The 21,182-nt window shown below is 31.7% G+C and overlaps 1 protein-coding gene across 4 annotated transcripts in view; it reads left to right on the forward strand.

Annotated features, from left to right (window-relative positions):
- Positions 1 to 21,182, forward strand: part of LOC125051695 — a 215,919-nt gene that overhangs the window by 77,114 nt on the left and 117,623 nt on the right. For all 4 annotated transcript variants that reach the window (XM_047652204.1, XM_047652207.1, XM_047652206.1 and 1 more), the window contains 7 exons: positions 2,014 to 2,318; positions 2,637 to 2,754; positions 4,206 to 4,344; positions 5,195 to 5,398; positions 6,485 to 6,583; positions 7,602 to 7,704; positions 9,337 to 9,467. In XM_047652204.1, the coding sequence (XP_047508160.1) occupies positions 2,309 to 2,318; positions 2,637 to 2,754; positions 4,206 to 4,344; positions 5,195 to 5,398; positions 6,485 to 6,583; positions 7,602 to 7,704; positions 9,337 to 9,467 (804 nt within the window). In that variant the 5' untranslated portion in view covers positions 2,014 to 2,308. The remainder of the gene's footprint in view (positions 1 to 2,013; positions 2,319 to 2,636; positions 2,755 to 4,205; positions 4,345 to 5,194; positions 5,399 to 6,484; positions 6,584 to 7,601; positions 7,705 to 9,336; positions 9,468 to 21,182) is intronic.

Here is a 21,182-nt window from a genome sequence, read left to right on the forward strand (position 1 = left end):
TTCCACCGTTCGCTTTGTTTTATTTAACGAACGAGATGAATTAGAAATGCGATGCGATGTGGAATCTGCTCTCAATGGAGGTCTTAACAAGGAGATACGAATAGTGATTCAAGAAGATTCCCTTACATAAAAATCTCTGAACTTAAAGTTATCTGCATCTTAAATACGTGTTAAGCTGCCGATGTTGATGGGCCTATACAAGCTCTGTTGTATTGTTTATAGAGTCAAATTGAAAGTGTTACCTTCGCTTGTGTTAAAACTACCAGTATTTAAAGCAAATTGGTGTGAAACTATAAAAATAAATTGCCCACCCGCAGTCACTTTCCATGCCCTTAGATATTTGTCGAAAACAATCGGTTTGCAGTGAAAGTTATTGAATGGTAGAGCCTGTATATTTGTCATGGTGGTATTTGGTCTTCGTGGTTAACTCTACGGTAATGACCTAAAAACCTTAACTTAAGAGTACGCATTAGGTACGATGTGTAGCTTTAAATTTGACTGTCCGAAATAGCGATGTTATATATGTAGATGTATCTAGTTATATTATAAAATTAAATCAATTAGACGGCTCATTGGTCTAGTGGTTAGTACCCCTGACTGCGAATCCATGGGTCCCGGGTTCGATCCTCGGCTGAGACAAACATCGATGTGATGAGCATTTGGTGTTGTGCTTAGGTCTTGGGTGTTTAAATATGTATTTATATGTCTATCTATCTATAATATGTATGTATATCCGTTGCCTAGTACCCATAACACAAGCTTAGCATGGGACTAGGTCAATTGGTGTAAATTGTCCAATCAAAAAAAATAAACAATTACACTGTATTATCTCAATAACGTATCACAGATTATCTTTATCGCAGAGTAGGTAAACATAATTTGACAGCGACGGAAAAATGTGTAATAAATGCTCCTTTATGTTTTAAATGAAAAAAGTTTTATGTGGTTAAAAAAATACACCATTTAAGCAAAATAAAAATTCTATAATCAAAAATTAACAGCTCCTTTCAGATCTTTGAAGCTGTCACCAGTCACACTTCAGTTAACCCATAATTGGAGTGACAGCTCTATTAAATCAATTTAAATATGTATTATTATGTACCAAAAAATTTAATAAAACATTACTTATATTATTGTTATACCCTGTGAATCTCGTAGGCCTAATTTAAATGAAGCATATAAATATGTTAAGCTTAACTGTATAGTAGATCAATCAAAATCCTAATAAATACTAAATTTAAAGTTCATAATTTAAACTATATCAAATAATTATTTATATAGAAAACATGTCAAAAACCTACAAAAACTTAGACATTCATTTATTTTGTTACCTAAAGTAATGTTGAAATCGGAAACACACATAATGAGATTATCTCCTTGTTGAAGACAATTAAATAATATTACTTTCTATCAATAAATTTCTTAGAAAATCTTATTTGGCTTTAACGTTTTCTTTATAAATTAAACCTTTTAAACCGATTGCTACATTCCGATATGAAATGTTTTATGTATCACGTGCCTGTAATCCAATAGCCATGAAATGCGAATATAATACATTTGTAATGCGATGAAAATAATGTCTGATTCTGATTACCTATATTTAAATTTAAAAGATTTTACTATATATATATATATATATATAATATTTTTCTAATCTTAAAAGTATTATCTACTTTTCGTTGATAGAGTGGATGATGGATCATTTAAGTTTAACAGTTAAGTTTACAATAACTTAATTCATTACATTTATTCTTAAACCAAATCTAATTGCTGGTTTCATTGTTTTAACAACAATTAAAACTGGTCAGTTAAATCAAAAATTACATAACCCCCGAACTAAATTCATATGATTACTAATTTCTTTACAAATATGTATGTATTAAAAATTTTACGTAGGTATACATAGTCTGTATTTTTGTATAACTTTTCCTGTAGATGAACACGTTACAATTAAATGTCTCATACCATTTTTTTTTTAAATGTTTATCGCTCATTACGCTTTTCTTGTTACAGAAACAAAGCAAGCCGAAAAGGAGGGCCGGGGAATACCTGTCAAAACAAAATGTGACCACCGACACACTCACCAAAACCAAAACAGAAATTAGTTCTTCAAATTCATGAATCTATCTTGATTACATGATTAAGACATCTTATTTATTAATTAACGATTCTAGTCGCAATAGTTTAACGAAGATTTAGTAATACATTGGAATTGAACCAAGGGAATAAGTACAAAGAGAGTACAAAGGGACGCTAATTTTTGGTTTAGATGTAAATTGATTTATTGGTTCCCGGAAATCGATACAAAATGTCTGCCAGTGAGTATTTTTTATTGCTTCTAAAATTTCTCCTCATAAGTCACCTTTAAGGCTATTCAAACCAAAGTAGACCTAAGTTAACTTTAAAAGCACTTTTGTTTCGACACAGACGGCTGATCATATGATTATTAGTTATTACTATTCAACCTGCTTCACCTTATGTATAACCTGCCTCGTGAAGCATATAGGTTTGAATTGGAAAAAGATTTTGTTACAATAAGTACATTGAAAAGAATCATTAATTAAATCATTGTGTCCTATCTTAATAATTTAGTTGAGTTGAGAAAGTTATTACCAATTTTCTAAATAAATTTCCAGGTTTCGAGAATTCGGCTATGAAGAGTAGCTTCTCCCTGTCTTCGCTGAAGAGTGCCGCTTACCCCAACGGACTTTGCGAACAGCTTGAGAGGCCGTATCATAGTCTTACCAAAAAGAGGTAATAGCAATTATATAGGGCTAACCGCTTACCTGTATTGAGTGCAACAATCATACGTTAATGCCAGCTGTACTAACATAAACCATTCAAGTTTAAATCATTACCAAGGAACGATAAATGTAATAAGTATGAATATAATTTATAATTTCTGGACGGTGGTGGAAAACAGCAGTTCGAAGAGGTTAAATGCGGCTGTATGTATTAGGTACGGTAGGCTAAATCATACATGCCTGTAAAGAAAATCCGACTTAGGAAATAGATACAGAAATCATAAACAAATACAAAGGCCACGAGTTTTTTTTTTATTTGAAGTTTTTTGTTACGTAATCATTTTTGAAGTTGTGGCGCTTTAGGGAAAAATGATGAGAGTATTTTTTTACGATGCGTCACAAAAAACCGACACCCTGAAGTTAGCATAGTCTACATTTTAAAATAAATAATTGTCCGTTTCTTTAATTATGTAGAATTTTTTTTTTGTGTAAATAAACTGTATTTAACTAGATTGCGTTAAAATAAAACTTTCAATGTATTAAATACCTTTTTTCTATTGTTAGTGTAGTTTTTTCTATAAACGTAGAATAAGGCGAAAGATAAAAATTTTATAAAGATTTTTATCTTGTCACGCCAAAGAAGTATAACTTCTAACGCGTGTACGTACGTATATAGTACAAGTACACGTATAAGTACACTCATGTTTTTTTTCTATACACTTGATGCCATCAAGCTGATTAATTTCCTATTTAAGTTAACTTAGTAGGGAAAGTAACGTATATTTAGGCATGCGGGTACCTACTTTTATCTTGTCTGGAATGTTGTAATGTGTAAGGTAACTAATCTATAAACACATATGTATTCCTATCCTAGTTTTTAAACGCTAATCAGGTGTTATCAAAGGAAGTTTGTGTAATACAGTGATTAAGAAAGAATGACGCGTTTTTGTAAGTTGACATTACGTCTAATAGTTGATGTATTGTTATTTGTAGTATGTCGGCGCGAACAGTAGATTTTGATAGACGTAGTTACGAGCTTGAATTTTTTAATATAAATGCAATAATAATAAGTGTGTAATGGTAATAATAGGTATCTAGGTATATATAATATAATAATGATAATATGCTCATAATTATTCAACAATGCTTTTCTGCTCCTACCGTTTCTTTTTGTCCATGTTTTTTTCCTTATCGTACGATAGATATAACAAAAACTTTTAAAATCATAATAATTTGGATATTTGTTTGGAGTGCTGTTTCTTATTACTTACGTATATTATCATAGATGAATTATTTCTCCAAATTCTTCCAACTATTTCTTATAAGCGACTCACTCAAAAATATGTTAAGTTTTCGCGAACCGAAATAAAAACTTTAAAATACGCTTATATTAGATCTTTTTATCCTATGAAACGCAGTCATTTGTTTTTCTCTTATTAATATTGTAATTGCTAATTCCAGGAAAGAGCCATGTCGCGAAGCATGGCGCAGAAGTTGGGGCTCAGCAGCGAGTGGTGGCAGCGTGGCTGACGATCTGTGGCCTCTGCTTCAGCATCATTATGACTATATTATGGATAACCAAATCATAGATAGCTGCAAGGTAAAAATACTTTTTTTTATAGAGTATAAACGGGCGGGAGATATGGCCGGTAATTTTGAGCCCTTAACGTGTAACATGATAAAATACTATGTTAGAGAGAGATCTTAGTGGTAATACAGATAAATTGCGGTAAGGTTCAGAATTTCAAATAATCGAACAAAATTGATTTCCTAAAACATTGGTCATGAGTGGTACGGATTTTCTTTGAGCTTTTACGGATGTCCAAAGCCTTCGCTTTCTGTATGTTGTTTACGAATGCTTTTGAACAGTGTATGTTCGTGCTTTCATACATTTCCAAATATGTACGTGTATAGGGAGTTCTTCTCAAGTTTATCATATTTATTTTTAACTAGCTGGCCTGGCGACATCGTACCGCCTAACAGTCGATTCTTTATTTGTTTAAAATACTTATTCTGCTATTCGGGACACCGGTCTAGCTAGTAAGATAAAAAGAAGAAAATTGATAAGACAACAAAATTACATTATGTCAAAAAATAAAAATTTACCTTCCCGGAACCCCTCCAGCCTCCACTAACACTTGAACTTTATGCTATGGTATTAAAGTTCAAATTGACTTTTAAGTATTATTACGAGTCGAATATATTTTGTATCGGAATATAGAAAAGTGTTGTTTTTAGACTTTTTCACTCATTTGTTTTAAAATTTTCTCCGTAAGAACCATCCTCGTACTACAAGGTATATTATAAAAAAAACAGACAAGTCGGTCAAACCGTTTTCATGTTATGTCGTGACAACGGAAAACGGGTTTCATTTTTATATATATAGATAGTGAAAATTATTAACTTTTGCTAACTATTTATATAATATTATTTATATTAACCAATTCCAGGAAGCGAACGGCGAGTTATTATCAAATAACCCGTCAGTACTGCAAAATAGACCACGGCTTCTTAATCACACGTCCACCTTCAACCGCCAATGGTCGCTGAGTCAGCTGATATCCGAGTTCACTGAACTCTGTCAATGGCTGACACATGTCCAAGAAGAAATATATTCTAGTCCAGAAAATTTGTCCAGCAGGAAACTAAGGACGGTAAGTGAATTTTTATTTTAGTTAATTCATAAGTAGAATTTGGTAATAGTTTAAATGTTACTATAAATGCAATAAGTCTTTAGAGGGAGCGATCAAAACAAACTCAATTTCATGTTAGTACAGTAAAGTAGGCATTTAAATAGAGATAAACTAGATTTTTATATGAATTTGTTTTTAATTTAATATGCAACTAGAACTTTTTCTACGAGTAGAATTACTTGTAGGAATAGTTCTATTTCTTGCGTGTTGTTCCCACGAGAAAAATAAAAAAAATAAATATGTTTATTAAGGAACATAAGATACATGTATCACTTATTCCACGTCATTAAATTTGAATTTGTAGGCATCCCTACTCATCGGCAAAGAAGACAGAGGGTGTAGGCCGAGAGAAAAAGCCGGCGTAAAAAACTCTCGGTACTCTTTTAAAATGGCAAATCATCAAACAACACTTATTTTAAAACAAATATCGCAAATTAATTAGAAGCAGCCTGTCTAGCACTAGTCCCAGGCCCTTTTATCAACTAGATAATCGTTGACTTTATAGTAAGCCTTTTACACAGCTTTTCTTTAATGAGAATGTAAGCGCGTGCTCCTATTTCACCACGCCTCCTGCTGATAGAGGACAAATCTTTGTTTTTAATTTATTTTACTATTATTAATTACTTAAGATGTCATGTGGAACATGGTGTAATGGTTGCAACTCCTTACAAACGTTGTGTAAAACAAAAAACTTGGCGATTAAATAGAGTGGCGGAGAGTTTATTACCAGTTCTTCTCTTCCGTTCTACGCCCTTGATTTGAGAACTGGCTATAAATGTAAAATTAGAAGCATTTAATAATGTTTTATGACGTTCGTAAGTGTATATTGTGTTACCTATATGAATCAATGATTTTGAATTTTTAAGGTGCAATATCTATAGCGATAAATTTTGAAACTATGACGATGATAATTTTCACATTATGATAATATAAGTATTGTTATGTCTACATATAGCTTGGCCATTTAAAGGCTTATTCATTATATTTTACTATCAATTTGAAATAATGATTTATTTCTGAATATACACAATGTCAACTCTATTTCAGAATCGTATGTCTGAGCTGGTGTCAGTTGAGCCACGTCGCGCGAAGTTCATCGAGCAATCCTCTGCCATCCTCGACAGAATACCCGAGGCAGGCGCTGAGGTAACTATTTTTGTAAAAATCCTGAAGTCGAGACGTTAAGATATATTCCTAACAAAAAACAAACGTTTCTTGAAGTTATACTTCTTTATGCGCATTATGAAATATTGATGAGAGTAAAATTTTACGATGCGCGCGCACCGTGACACAAAATTAACAGAATGAAGTTGCCCACGGAAGATGCTACGGCATTGGACATAATTTAAATAAAAAAATTGAATAATAATAGAACTTATGTTACACTTAATGTAAGAGAATAATAATAAATATTTATTTATTTAATTTTTCAAATGTAAACTGAACTTTATTGACTATAATGACTCCTTTTCTAGTCTTTGATTATTTAATTGTAATTAATTATTTGCATGCAATCAAAAACTATTTTTAATAATGCCAAAGAAGTATAACTTCTTATGCGCGTACATAAGTACACGCACCCTTTTTTTTCTTATACAAGGAGTACTTTTTTAAGGAATATTAATAATATCATAGTTAAGGCTAAAATCTTAATATATAAATAAATTACGCGTCACGTTGTTTGTCCGTTATTTACTCCTACACTACTTCAATTTCAATCAAATTTGCACACCGTGTGCAGTTGGACCTAACTTAAAAGATAGAATAGCTTACATATGTGTGTATGTCACTGAACTCCTCTTAAACGGCTGGACCGACTGTTTAGATTCACAAATCAGCCCGGCAGATGGCGCTGCAGTCGGTACTTCCATACTTTGTTTAATATCCTAATGGCTTGAAATATCATGCAGGACAACGTCTGTCGGGTCCGCTAGTAATTGTATAATGATTAATATTATGTCTGTAAGTCTATATTTGTTTCCCATAAAAATAGTTTTGGAACTCTTAGTGCTCCTAATTACTTATTAAGATGTATTTTAAAAATAAAAATAGAAATCGAACTTAAAACATCCATGATGAATGGATTGCATTTACAACGCGATTGATCAACCGATCTACGGGAACGTCATGTAAAAGTCTGCATGAATAATATATTGTATTCCAGGTGGGATGGCGCGTGGAACATCTAAACGTGAAGTGGGAGAGTCTCCGCCTGCTATTGAGTCCAGAACAGCAGCAGCGTGATGGAGACAACTCCGATACTGTTGGTTAGTTAAATTAATGTTGCTAGCCTATAGAAGAATTAGGTACTTAAATATAGAAACTTTTCTGTAAGTTTAAGCGTTAATTTTATAGATATTGTTGTGCTGTTTCCAATTTTTATTGTCACAAGGTTGATCTATATATATAAAAGAAAGTCGTGTTTGTTACAACACTTATAACTCGAGATCGGCTGGACCGATGTTAGTTATGTCTTTTTTGATGGATTTTTCTCTACTCCGAATAGCAGAATAAGTAATAAAATATCGGATAAGTTATCGAATAAGAATAAATTAATTAATTAATTTTACGAATGCACACGGCATGTGGTGACATTTGTTGACAAAACTACGCATCATTTTACGTCGAATTCGTGTCACTTCAAGAAATTCCGAACTTGAAGTAAATGAGGAGATGCATAACCAGGCTTTGATCTTGATCGAAAACATGTGTTACCTCATCAAAAAATGTTGTAAAGCAGAAAGTGCTTTAACATGCAGTATCGCAATATTGGCAATAGAGAGAAGAGGCCTAATGTGTAAAACTGCCATTCTTCTTTTGCAATGGCAAGCAATAAAACATTTCTCTATTTGCAAAAAAGTTATCACCTTAATGAAATCCTAAAATAAGTTTAACTAAAGTAACAACGATATTATTATTAAGGCGGAACGAAGTTAGCCGGGTCAGCTAGTATATAATATATTTAATAACTTCCATTGAACGCCATTTTTCCAATAAATCATAGAAATACCTGCCATCTAGTGTTGGTGTTATATAAACTGTTTTATTGGTGTGCTGCCATCTAACATTATTTATTAGTACTACAGTAGATTATGAAACTCTGCAATTTAGCTTTTATTTAAGCATAAACCCGCGGTTTTACTTTAATTTATACTAAAATTAAACTGTATTACAAATGGAGACGAGATACTTTACTTATAATAATAAGGAATTATGTATTCATATAATTAAAAAATAATGATGGTGATGAATGTGTAAATCATAAATCTTTATATAACAATAGTGTTAACAAGTAAAATTACTATCGGCCTTGTCGTCTTCTGATAAACAAATGATTGATGATATGATAACTTAAGATCACTAAGTTTATACATGTTTAAAGTTGTTTGGAAAATAGTAACATTGTATTGTTCGCATAAGTGAAACCAAATTCATAACTTGTGGTAAGACGTAAATTTTTTAAACCTTCATTTTAAAATGAAATTTGGATTAAATTATTTTTTGATCACATTAATTAATTTGTAGGATATCTATTTTCAAAACTTTATTGTTTTTTGATTTTGCCTATTAATCTTTAATGCCATGATGTCTTTGTACTTAACAAAGCCAACATGACATTATAGAGATTTTGATTTTGAGACAGCTTGAAGCAAGCTGGTACGATACAGATAATCCTGCTGCAGGATATGTTAAGTTAAAAGAAAAAGTTAGTTTTTAAATTCTGATGTAGTTGATGTTCAAATTTTTACATACATATTTGAAAACAAACAAGGGCTTGCGTTTTAAAAAAATATAATATGTTGTTATAGTTAAAACCGATCCTAAATATCTTAGTTATAAATAGTCCACCATCTGATTCATATAAATGCAATTAAAATAATATAATATTTTTGTATTAGACACTGCTCACGAGCTCCGTTGCCTTCGCCGTTGGTTACACGGAATGGAAGGCCGCTTACCGCCGCCTTCCCTAGCTGCTGCCCGCGCCTCACCCTACCATGAGCTGATGCGAAAACTACGCGAACACCAGGTTAGTTCACATTATGTATCAACGGTTTATTGAAAAAAAAAAATTAAAAAAATATCTTATATTACCGTACCATAACATTCATGGTACGGTAATATAAGATATTTTCAATTAGTTTTTTACGCTAGCTTTTGTTTTTAGATAATAGCTGACCACAAATAATAATAGAATATTTTCTCAGTTGGTGTGTTCATTTTAAATAAGCTGTTTATTTTAACGCCATCTAGCGAGACAATACTGCTTCCTTGCAACATAGGTACAGTGTATCGAGGAGATTTATGACTTAATTTTAAAACATTTTGTCTGAACTTTATTAATACTAATCGCCTCCGTCGCTTAATGTTTAATGCATCCCATGGCCTTTAGTTACGGGTATGCAATCTACTATATAAAAATAAGTCGGGTTTTCCTTCCTGACGCTATAACTCCAGAACGCACGAACCGATTTCCACGGTTTTTCATTCGTTAGAAAGGTCTCGGGCTCCGTGAGGTTTATAGCAAAGAAAATTCAGGAAAAATTTCAACAGAAAAGCGGGTTCACCAAACGAAATGTTACATAAAACGAAGCCATCTGGTGGCGAAACAGTTCGCCGAGTTTGCTAGTCATAGTATAAATAATAATAATAGCGGTGATCTCCTCGGTTAGATGCTTAAATAGCCAGTCAAAATGAAACTTCCTAATACGTATAGCTTAGCATATCAACTCCGTAAGTTCTCCTAGCAGAGTTCGGAATACAATCTAAATCAAATAGAAGACTTATGGTATATAAGATAACCTAAGATGCGTGAAAATCTTATCAAAAAAACTTAGTTTTTTTTAAACTACATGCGCGAACTTTGGGCAAGTTGCAGTTTGATCTTCATTTTAAATTCGCTGTAGACTGACAAAAAAAATAGGCTCTAAGCCTATGTTGAAGAGAAACGAGGAATTGATACACGGACATTGCGAATCAAGCCGAACTTATTACATTTTCTTAGATGAAATTAATTCCATGTTATGCCACGACAATGCTCTAATTATGTTGGTACATTATCGTTATTCGTTCCTGGTGTTACAATAATGAGGCCAGATTATCAACGAGCGTAACTTCGTGACGTGTGCTGCACGAGTTGTTTTACATATAGTGATGCAGTTTACTAACTACCGTCAGTTGGGAAAAATACTTTGTTCAGATTATAATACTTAATTTTTCGTAGTCTTCATTTTTGAAGGTTGTGCTTGGAAGTAGCTCTATCCTCGGCTTGTCTCAAGGCACTACGGATTTATATCCATATTATCCCTATATTGTATTTTGATAAGACTTATTCTGGAATACAAAACTCATAGTTTTAATGATGCATGTACATAATCTTAGTTATTAATATATTTATAATTATTACTGTAACGCCCTACATCGATATTGTGTTCAACATGTTCCAAGTAAATTAGTGTACTACGGGTCTTATCAATCGTAATAATTAATTAGGAGAGAGTAATAGTTTATAGTAGTTCAGAGATTCTTACAACTATAGATAGCTCTTTACGATATAAGTATTGGTTAAAATGTTCTTAAAATAATTTTAGATTATATTTCAAAATTTCATGTCTTTTTGACTTGCCTTGTCTTTTTGCTCATCATGTGAATCCGTGAATATACCCATAATTTCCTAATTTACAAGTCTGTGCACTGTGACAAAACCCTATTCTTACTCCATAGGTTTTGTCACATAATGCAGTGTTTACTTTCTTTTCCGTACTTTAATGATAATTTTGATCAAGTCCGATAAGCTTTAAGTACAAAAGTAACACGACTTACTATTACATTTATTAGTCTTGTGTTACGTAAACAATAGATATACCACATGTGGAGGAACTTCGATAAGTATTTTCTTACATAATAAAAAAATGTGTTGTGTTTTAATCTGTACTAATATAATTAAAAATTCGAACGTCATCACTTCAATGAAGTAATAAAAAAATTTTATGTATAGTAATTTATACCGTATGTTATATTGGGACAGTGTGGGAATAGTGGGTTTCAGTTCAGAACAACCATATAGAAATTTATATATTCCTAACTATAAACACGATTATGGACGTAATGTTTCCATAAAAGTCGTGCTGCCGTCCTTTAAATTATATTTAATGATATGTAAACTAAATTTAAATCTTAATGCGAGGCGACAGCGGTTTTCTAATAAAACTATGGTTAGAGAAGAGTTTTTCTCTTACCATACAAGATCTGTAATTAACATGAGAAAGTTTATCTCGTGCTCATCAGATGACCTGTATTGTTTAATTGGCTTATCATTTTCGCACGTGTAATGAGCACGTAAAGCTCACTGAATGGATAGTTAAATTGTTAGCGTTTTCGGATGAAAGTGATAGCAAGGATCTACATGCAGTAAAAAACAAATATGATATAAAATTCTCATAATGCGTTACTAGATAGGTAGGTAGGTATATATATATTTTTTAATATTTATTATTGCTTAATATATCATATATAATCTAAAAGTACAAAAAACACCAAAAAAAGTGTTAAAGTTGGTATCTGAAGGGCTACACTACAGTACAAATTTTAAATTCCTTATAAACTAAATATCTTTAAAAAATACAATTAAGACAAAAAACTAAACGAAAACAACAACAAACAGAAAAACTAAACGTTATACCTTATACATAATATTGAATCTATCTTAAATTTATGGAGCCAACAACAACATTCACGGATGGCTAAAAGATATTACTAGTACCTAATAAATATCGGTCTGTTTTTAAAAATATTGGACATTGACGCCTATAAATCATATTCATTTAACAATCTTAATAAATAATATATTGTCATAATAAATAATATAATATTAATCTTAATAAATAATATTATGTAATAAATCCCGCGTATTTGTTTATGGACACTCATTTGATATAAAATATAAACGCTTATAAACACTCATAGAGCAGAATGCTCGCGTGTTTGTGGTATTATATAAGGAAGTATTGTTTGAAGAAAAAGAATAATTGTTAGGTATATTAAATCGGATAGAGCCTTGCAAATAATAATTCAATTGACTAAGCAATCCAATATATGTATTCGCAAAGTGAATCCAAAATCTGTTATACATTAAGAAACACAAGAATTTACTGATTCGATTTGTAAGACTTTCTACTCCTTATGGGAAATTTTCAATTTGTTTTGTGAATCTAAAAGTAATTTGTGTTCTTGGGTTATTAGGTTTGAGGACTATACCTATATAATCGAGGAATGTAACCGTAATTTTACTGCCTCTGTCACCTGAAGTCCTTTATATAATTGTATTGCTATATATCAATTACTTATAATATATATCTTAATTATAATATATAACGAAACGTAGATTTAGCGCCTAAAATATGCTTTGTATAGGAAAGAACTACTTGTAACAATTATGTTGAATATTTTTTCGGAAGAACGTAGCGATCAGAAATTAGGTTTTCTCTTGAACTTCACTTTAAGATGGTATCTTCTGAATTCAATATTTATGTTCAAACTAGATTCTGCCACAATTTCGACCGCGTGGGTTTCGTGTATTTAAGCAAGAATTTTGCGACCTCTTCAACAATTAATATCTTATAACCAAAATAACTTTGACTTCTCAGGAATTTACACTATCTATTGGTGAAAATTGTACAAAAATATCGTCATAGTCGTAGAATAGTGACGGATCTGACAAATAGTAAACTTTACAGGGCAGCCATTTCAAAATACATAATATAATCATGTTAGTTTTTGTTATAACTTTCAAATTCAAATTCTGTGTATTATGAAAATTGGCATACAAGCAAACAAAAGGGTTTGTTTTGAAACAAAATAAAAATAATAACATTAAATTACACAGTTTTCTAAAAAAATCACATGTTTCTATCAAATCTGTCGCCGTAATATTTAGTCAATGTAGTATCCAAATATGATAAAAAGTGGATTTTGGATTTTTTTCAAATCCGACATTGTTCTACGATCATGACGATATGTTCAGTTTTCGGGCTCATTCTTTAAGATGAATGAAAAAAAATAATATCTTTGAATATCAACTTAAAGCAGTATAAAAGCTGTCCAATGGTATAACCGTAAGACTTGACTATGAATGTGCTTAGCATGAACAGTTACCATTGAAGCTTCATAGCCTTATCATAACACAATCTATAAATCATAGACAGGTACAAACAACGTCCATTTCCTATGATTGTATTTAAAATCCACCACGCTATCACCATTTCTCCTTGCTCGTAAAGCGCGCACAAACGCTCAATAAATCACAGGCATACGTTATGGAGATTGTAGGGAGCCAATTTTTGAGTTACGCAAATGCGTTGGTTATTTATTGCTAATTCGTAAGATAAGTAGTAAATAAAACGTTTACGACTAAAGATGGTCGTTTAGGCCTGAAACAATAAAAGGTTCGATAATTTATATTTTAAATAATTGATAGGATTTTGTTTTGTGTTCTATAAATGATAAAAGTATTTTTTTATATTTTCAAGCGGATGTTTGAAGTTTTAAATCAAAATCACTTATTTGATTTTAAGTTTTAACTAAGTGTGTGATTATTGAATTAAAAACAATAAATATCTATTGATCCTTCGTTACAATTGCAGCTGAATTTATAATTAAAAACACAAAAAAAAAATCACCAAGTTACCTCTAATTTTTGAATAATTAAGTTTTTTATTCGAGAGCTGTTATTAGCGATTATATTAAATATTGTATATTTTACGTGTTATTTAAATAAAAAGCAATTGGCGCTTACTTAATTTTTTTCCGCAAAACACTGTCTCATGTCACGTGAACTTTTGCCATATATTTGTTTTACCAGTCAGTGGCGAATCGCTTCATTGAGACGAATACAATACGTTTCTTTCAAGCTCGTCATAATAAAACTAAACTAACACGCTTTCAAATTAATAATATTAGTAGTAATATATTATACGTTAGTAGTAATACTCGTATATAATTCAAATGAAAAAAATCAATTAAATTTTAAATCAAATGGTATTTTTTGATTTTATTGAGCATGATACGTATACAAATTTATTTGCCAGTGTAGTGTGTTAATAAATAGATAAAACAAATCAACTAATAGTAATAATGGTAAAAAATATAAAAAGACTCACTCTTATATTTTTGCTAGAGTATAGAAATGATGATCATTATCAAAATAATGTTAAGAATCGGTTTAGTAGTTATAGAGTTTGCCATTACCAACAAACTATGAAAATTAATTTAATATGTGTATTATATATATGTAATAGTATAGATAACCCCAAATTTATACATTTGGTCCACATTTTACGTGCAAGTTTTCACTATAATCAACAAGCATTACAATTGACAAGAATCATAAACTAATACATATTACCTACTATCTACGGTTTAGAATTTTGTTGGTATTCAATAGTGCAATAGATTAGTAAAGGCCCTGTTCGGCTGACAATTACAAGAAAACTACACTTAGGTACAGGTGAGCAGGTTTAATTGCTACTGTTGCCACGTGGTGAATCTGGCAATCGTTAAGTAAATCGGATATTAATAATATTTGATCTAATTTTATTGCATATACTACGCACCGTACAAAATGCCCTTGAGTGACCCGTTCTGTGTACTATAGATGCGCGACCATTGCGGTACGGTGATTGAGTTTGTGACTAAAGCGAGCGGAAGAAGACACACTGTTAAATTCATAAATTTTGCTTGCTTTAGGCGCACTCTTAAATCAAGCGATTAGTTAATAACGTAGAAATACATTACGCATAAAGTGACTTAATTAAAATATTTTTGAATGAACATTCAAAAATCGTTGCGTCTATGGAATTATTACCTTTGTTAACAAGTCGTCAGCACACACGTTGACATGCCCTGCAACATTTGCGGTGATGAAGGGTTGTTGACACTTGCGGGACTTCATGTTACCTGTGAAGCGGTGTGCTATGTTATATTTGAAACGTACATCAATATTTAAAGAAAGACTCATTATCATTCTTTAAAATAATTATAGTAATGATTTTTATTATTAAACACATATTTGTTATTGGTCACTTATTATGGATATAGCAAATTCAAACGAAATAAAGCTATGTGTAGACACACTACGCACCTTTGACTTGATTCTGTTAATTTTACACCCATAAGAATAGCATGTCATATTTGCACAAAAACACAGTACACATATTGTACAGCTAAATTACAACCTGTTATAATGCGTCTGAAATGCATGTAAAAGATACCTCATAGTTTGAGTTGATTTTTGATTGGCGTAGGCGACGCTGAGAGAACAAAATGAGGCGGAAATAAATTCATTCAACGGCTTAATTAGAACGATTCAATGTAGGCGTTAATCCGAGGTGATATAAACAGTGATTTAAATGCAAACGATTATGTCGCACTCGATAACTATATCGATTTCGACTCGAATGCAATTTGAATCGAGATGTTTGAATCGTTGAGTTGGGTGATTAATAAATTTATCGACGCGTAAGATCAGTTGCTTTCGCTTCGAGATTTATACGGGTTTAATTAACATTCGTTGTTGCTTGTTGCGTTTAGTTTTAACTAGAAACTGGACAGGGGAACGTGTGCCCAACATCTAGATCGGATTTAATGAACATTGATTTGAGATTGACTTAGCAGTTAGCATGTTTAGGATGCTAACGACTTTCTCATTTGTAAATAAAAAAGTAAATATAATGTTAATATGTGAGGAACATGTATACTAACTTTTTTAGTATAGTAGTTTTATTCTAAGAGTACATTGTCTTCACATATAATTATTTAACTAATGTAAACAAAATATTGTAAACCTATTTTAAAAGAATAAGTGTGGAGTTTCTTGCCCAATCTTCTCCACACGAAACTACCTTTTGGAAGAGGCAACTAGTCGACTTGACTTGACTCAAATATCGCAAAGGTTTCGACTATCTATTGTATTATTAATTTAAGAGAGTTAGGATGTTTTTAGTCATGCACCTATAATATCATCTACGCCCATTTTTATTTTTGTTTAAAAATCCTAAATAATTCTTTCGGTCAAAACTGGTTGTTAATTTTGTGATTGGGACACAGTTGTCTTTCATTTTCATCCTATAGTAAACTGTTCCAGCCACAAACACGTAAAGGTTGTTATGAAGAAACACCTTAACAAGCTGTTGTATGCAATGCCAACATAAGTCAATAATGTAACATAAATGATTAAAGTGATTATGAACATTAGTAACACAAGAAAGTATTCAGCAGGTTTGAATACCTTGCTGTATACAGATACTATACTTTTAATGTTTCTCCTAAAATTATACAGTTAAGTTATTGACAAAACTAAGTAAGCGATCACTAGAGTAACGAAGGTAGTTCATAAAACGAGTACAGTCCATAAACTAGGACAAAACAAAGATCAGGAAACCATAGATTCTAGGGTCGACAATTGGCAGGAGCGGAAATATTTTTCAAAGATTAGAACCAGTTACAACGATTAAGGAGTCGAGGTTATTTCTCAAGTCGGTGAGGAGATAGCATCGTGCCCCCCGGTAGCAGGAAGGTGTAAGGAAAGCGAAAATTATGCTCTGTTGAAAGGAAACTTCGATCTAAACTTTCTTCTATAATATGTTTCTTTGAATTAATTTTGGATTGGTCAAGTCTGTGTACTTGCAACAGATATGGTTTGTTTTCACTCGGAATCTGAAGAAATGAATTATGCCCCTAAGAGCTAATTTATAATTAAAAGTTAGGATTTTTGAAGTGAAACTTAATTTTTTACGGATGAAACGCAATAATAATAATATTAGCGTCACGAAGATGTGCAGCGTTTTTGTTGAAGTAAAGGGAGAGAGCGATTGAGACCGATTGAGAGAGAGTGAGAAGGGCGAATTACTTTATAGAATTTCTATTTTAAAAATTAAAATTTCGAAAAGAGAATTTATGAAATACATATTAGTATTTTATATTTTATGCAAAAGAATTTATTGAAATCTCAAATGACGAATTGTAAATTAAAATGCCTCGTATTTTAATTATCGAAGAAATAAATTAAAAAATTAAATTTATAATTTTGCGACACTTATTTTAATGACAATTAAATTCCTAAAATATCTTCCTTTTTCCCTCCCTCTCGAAAATCTAAAGTTTTAGATTTGTATAAATATGAACAAGACTTAAAAATTAGATTGCCAAAGAAGTTTCATTTCTGACATGTGTATTTTGTACGCACGCACTTTTTATTAGCCGAATCAAAATACCAGAAAGAGGTGGTTTATGATTGGGCGCGTATATTTTTTATCATTCAAGAACGTAAAACACTTGCCAATCGCGCTGTGTTTTACGATAGACCATTAATTAAATATTATGTAAGGCACTAATATAAAAGCTTTACGCCTTTCAACAAGTTATTATGAAGCAAAATCGTCTTTGTTATTCCACACATGCGCTGATATAGTGGTCTAATCTTTTTTGCAAATTTAGAAAGTTGCGAAAGTGGTCTCACTACGCAATAAGATAATGTTGTGTGGCAAAAATCAGTAACAATGCTCGCCTGCAGTGCCCCAGGCGACTGACGTCGAGTGACTCGAGAAAATTAACTGCATAATATAAATGTACGAAATTGCGTATTAACCAATCTAACCCGGAATTTCGGGTAGAGTCGGATACAGTGACGTTTGACAGGGAAATAATAGCTTTATTACAAAATATGCAGAGTTAATTTGTAAACTAGGGTCGGTACTATATCATATACATTGTATACATTAGAGTAAAGCTGCATTGATCTTTAAAACAAGAGCTTTTAGCAAAACAACCTACTTCCAATGGAGTAACCCATAATATGTGTAAATAATATTAAATGGTTTATTAAATAATTAGAAAACATATAGGTAATACACCACGTATTCATAAATCGTTACATACAAAAAGACAATTAATTATATGAATACAGTAAGAATCAACATCATAATACGATTAACAGACTCGTAATATTAACAAAAAAAACCTTATTAAATAAACCAATCATATGCTTACGGTTTCACCGATGTCAAAGGGCCTCGTTAACCGTGCAATTCATACTACATACAATTGGTTGTTCTACGGCTCAATTATCGCGTGCATATCTTCATCTCGGTAGGTGATAGGTCACTTGCTACGCGTATTGCCCTCTGGACTGAAATACTCGGAAATTCTGCAATTTTAACTTTCACTCATATTCGCCTGGAAGCCTTTCCTCTTTTGACGCTATTCAATCTGATAATTGCGTCCGTGGCTAATTTAAATCATTATAATTAAGTTTTGTTGGGAAAGTTTGTAATCGTTTATTTTCGCGTTTGTTTCAGATTTGACTTTTAATGTTGTACAATTATGAATATTATTTTCAGAATCTCGAAGGTAGATTCAAATAATATTGCCTTCCTCTATATTGTCAGCGCCTTTCAGTTATCTTATAATTGAAGTAATTTGTAATAGCCCGCTTTTATATCATCGTATCGGTTTCATTAAGTTGCTTTCTGTATTAATGTTAGTCAATTTTGCAATTCACTACGTCCTATCTCAATATCTGCATACAGTACGTATTTGGTACTATCGTAATGGCGGGTCTCGGCTAACGTTTTAGATTGGTTACAATTAATTAGACTTTCACGCTTTGGAACTAGATTTAATAACAAATTTCCGCACCTGCCACAATTTGAAGTGGACGATTTATCTCTTTCCTTACTAATAAAATAAAATAGATTTATTATTGGTATTATGCGTGTGAGAATAAGTAATAGCTTGATCAATTTCCTAGGAATTAGTAATGGTTCTTTGAACGTTTGCTTTAATACGACCTCAGTATTTATGTAACAAATTAGTTGTAATAAGAAAATTGTATAATCATACCGTTTTGTCGGAGTATTACAGATAAGTTAGAATATCTAAAGGTTTTATTTGAAAGGGTAGCTGATAGTGAGCTTATCTTATCCTTTATCGGTTGCTGTCGTGAATTATTTATTCACTTGTCTAGCAAACTATGTATCTGTCTTTATATATTAGCTGGTTCATTACCATGACAACTAATTTATTCTATGGCATTTTTATTGATAAAGCAATCTATTGTTGTACTCTAATACAGGCCACTTGATGCTTATCTGATGTTATTAGAATGTGTTAACTAGTGCATAGCTTAATTCATAGAATTTGCTGGCATATTTTTCATTTATCTGTTGGATACATTGAGATAATGCTGTATTGACAGATACTATGTTAAACAAATGACTATCATTACAATTTTATATTATATACTTGCTGACCCGGATAACGTTTGTTTTGCCATGCATATTATATCTAGGTACCTTTTTTTTAGTTCAATAAAAATAACTATCTACAATTATAAAAAATAGGGGTTGATCGTAGAGGGGTTGTATGTATTTTTGTATTCTGTATCATAAAAAATAAATTCTAAGATATAAACATTTTTTTTTGGGGTGGAGACACCTTATCACTTGGGGGTTTGAAAGATAAATAGTAGCCGTTTCTCAGATTTACTGAATACTCATAAAAAAATCATAAGAATCAGTCGAGCCGTTTCGGAGGAGTATGGTAACTAACATTGTGACACGAGAATTTTATGTATAAGAAGATTTGGTTAGAATTAGACAAACTATATTTAAAAAGACTTATAAGTAATACGTCTAATTTGATATCAATCAAAAATTTGTTAATAAATTATTACTTGTATATATCTTATAAGACTACTTAACATACAATAAGCTTTTATTAAGTAGTCATGCACTTAATTAACATGTCCAATCGCTTGTAACGTTAAAATGTGTTTGCTCTAATGAAGCATTCGCAACGGTAGATACAATCTACAACTTCGATTACAATCCTACAACTGAAACTATAAGTCTCTAAATGTGGCCTACATTAGTTTTATGTAACATTATTAAATATGTCCACAGGCCTATTTTACTGATCTTTTAGTACTATCAGTATCAGCTATAAATTTTAGTTTCGTGTTATCGTGGTCACAATTAGACCATAACTCAGACTGGTCATTACGTAATTATGGCACGTTATCCAGGAAAGTTCTTGTTCTTAATAATAGAGCACGGGTTTAATACGCAAGGACATAATGTCTGTTTGAATCGACAAGCGAATTGGTAATTGCTACATCGACCATAACAAAGATTATTGGCTTTTATTGTAATCTCCTCTAGAGAGTATTCACTTAAAAACATTCTCTTATAACGCTAGTGGTAAGTGGTAACATTGTTGCGAATGCCGACTCCCGGTGAGGGCCTTCCTTGGGAGATGTCCCCTCAACCTGTTTAAAAAAAAGCATACTCCTGCTGGCATCTCACAAACTGGACACCCAGTCCATGAGCTGCGATGAGTGACGTTTTTGGGCGTCCCGTAGGCTCCTTACTTTGCTATTAAAAAAAAGAATTTAAAGGTTTATTAGGAGACTTACGTAATTTCTTGATTCGCAAATATCGGAGCTTAGCCTTAGCCATGTTTAGTCAACCTTTTACAATTGCCCTTTATCTATCGTAGGACAAGGTCGGACCCTTTTTAATCCGAATATCCGGCTCGTATTGTACCATACATCCTGTCACTCCTTCATTAAATTACTTTTACGACTTATTACTTGTTCATTGACAACGGATCTCTTCCTGTTTAATGCATCTTTGTGAACATATTGCAGATTATGTTTTTGCTTTCGCTGATCTTTAAATTCTATTAGGAT

The sequence above is a fragment of the Pieris napi genome, chromosome 8 (assembly GCF_905475465.1).
Source record: "Pieris napi chromosome 8, ilPieNapi1.2, whole genome shotgun sequence".
In the NCBI taxonomy this organism is placed as follows: Eukaryota; Metazoa; Arthropoda; class Insecta; order Lepidoptera; family Pieridae; genus Pieris; species Pieris napi.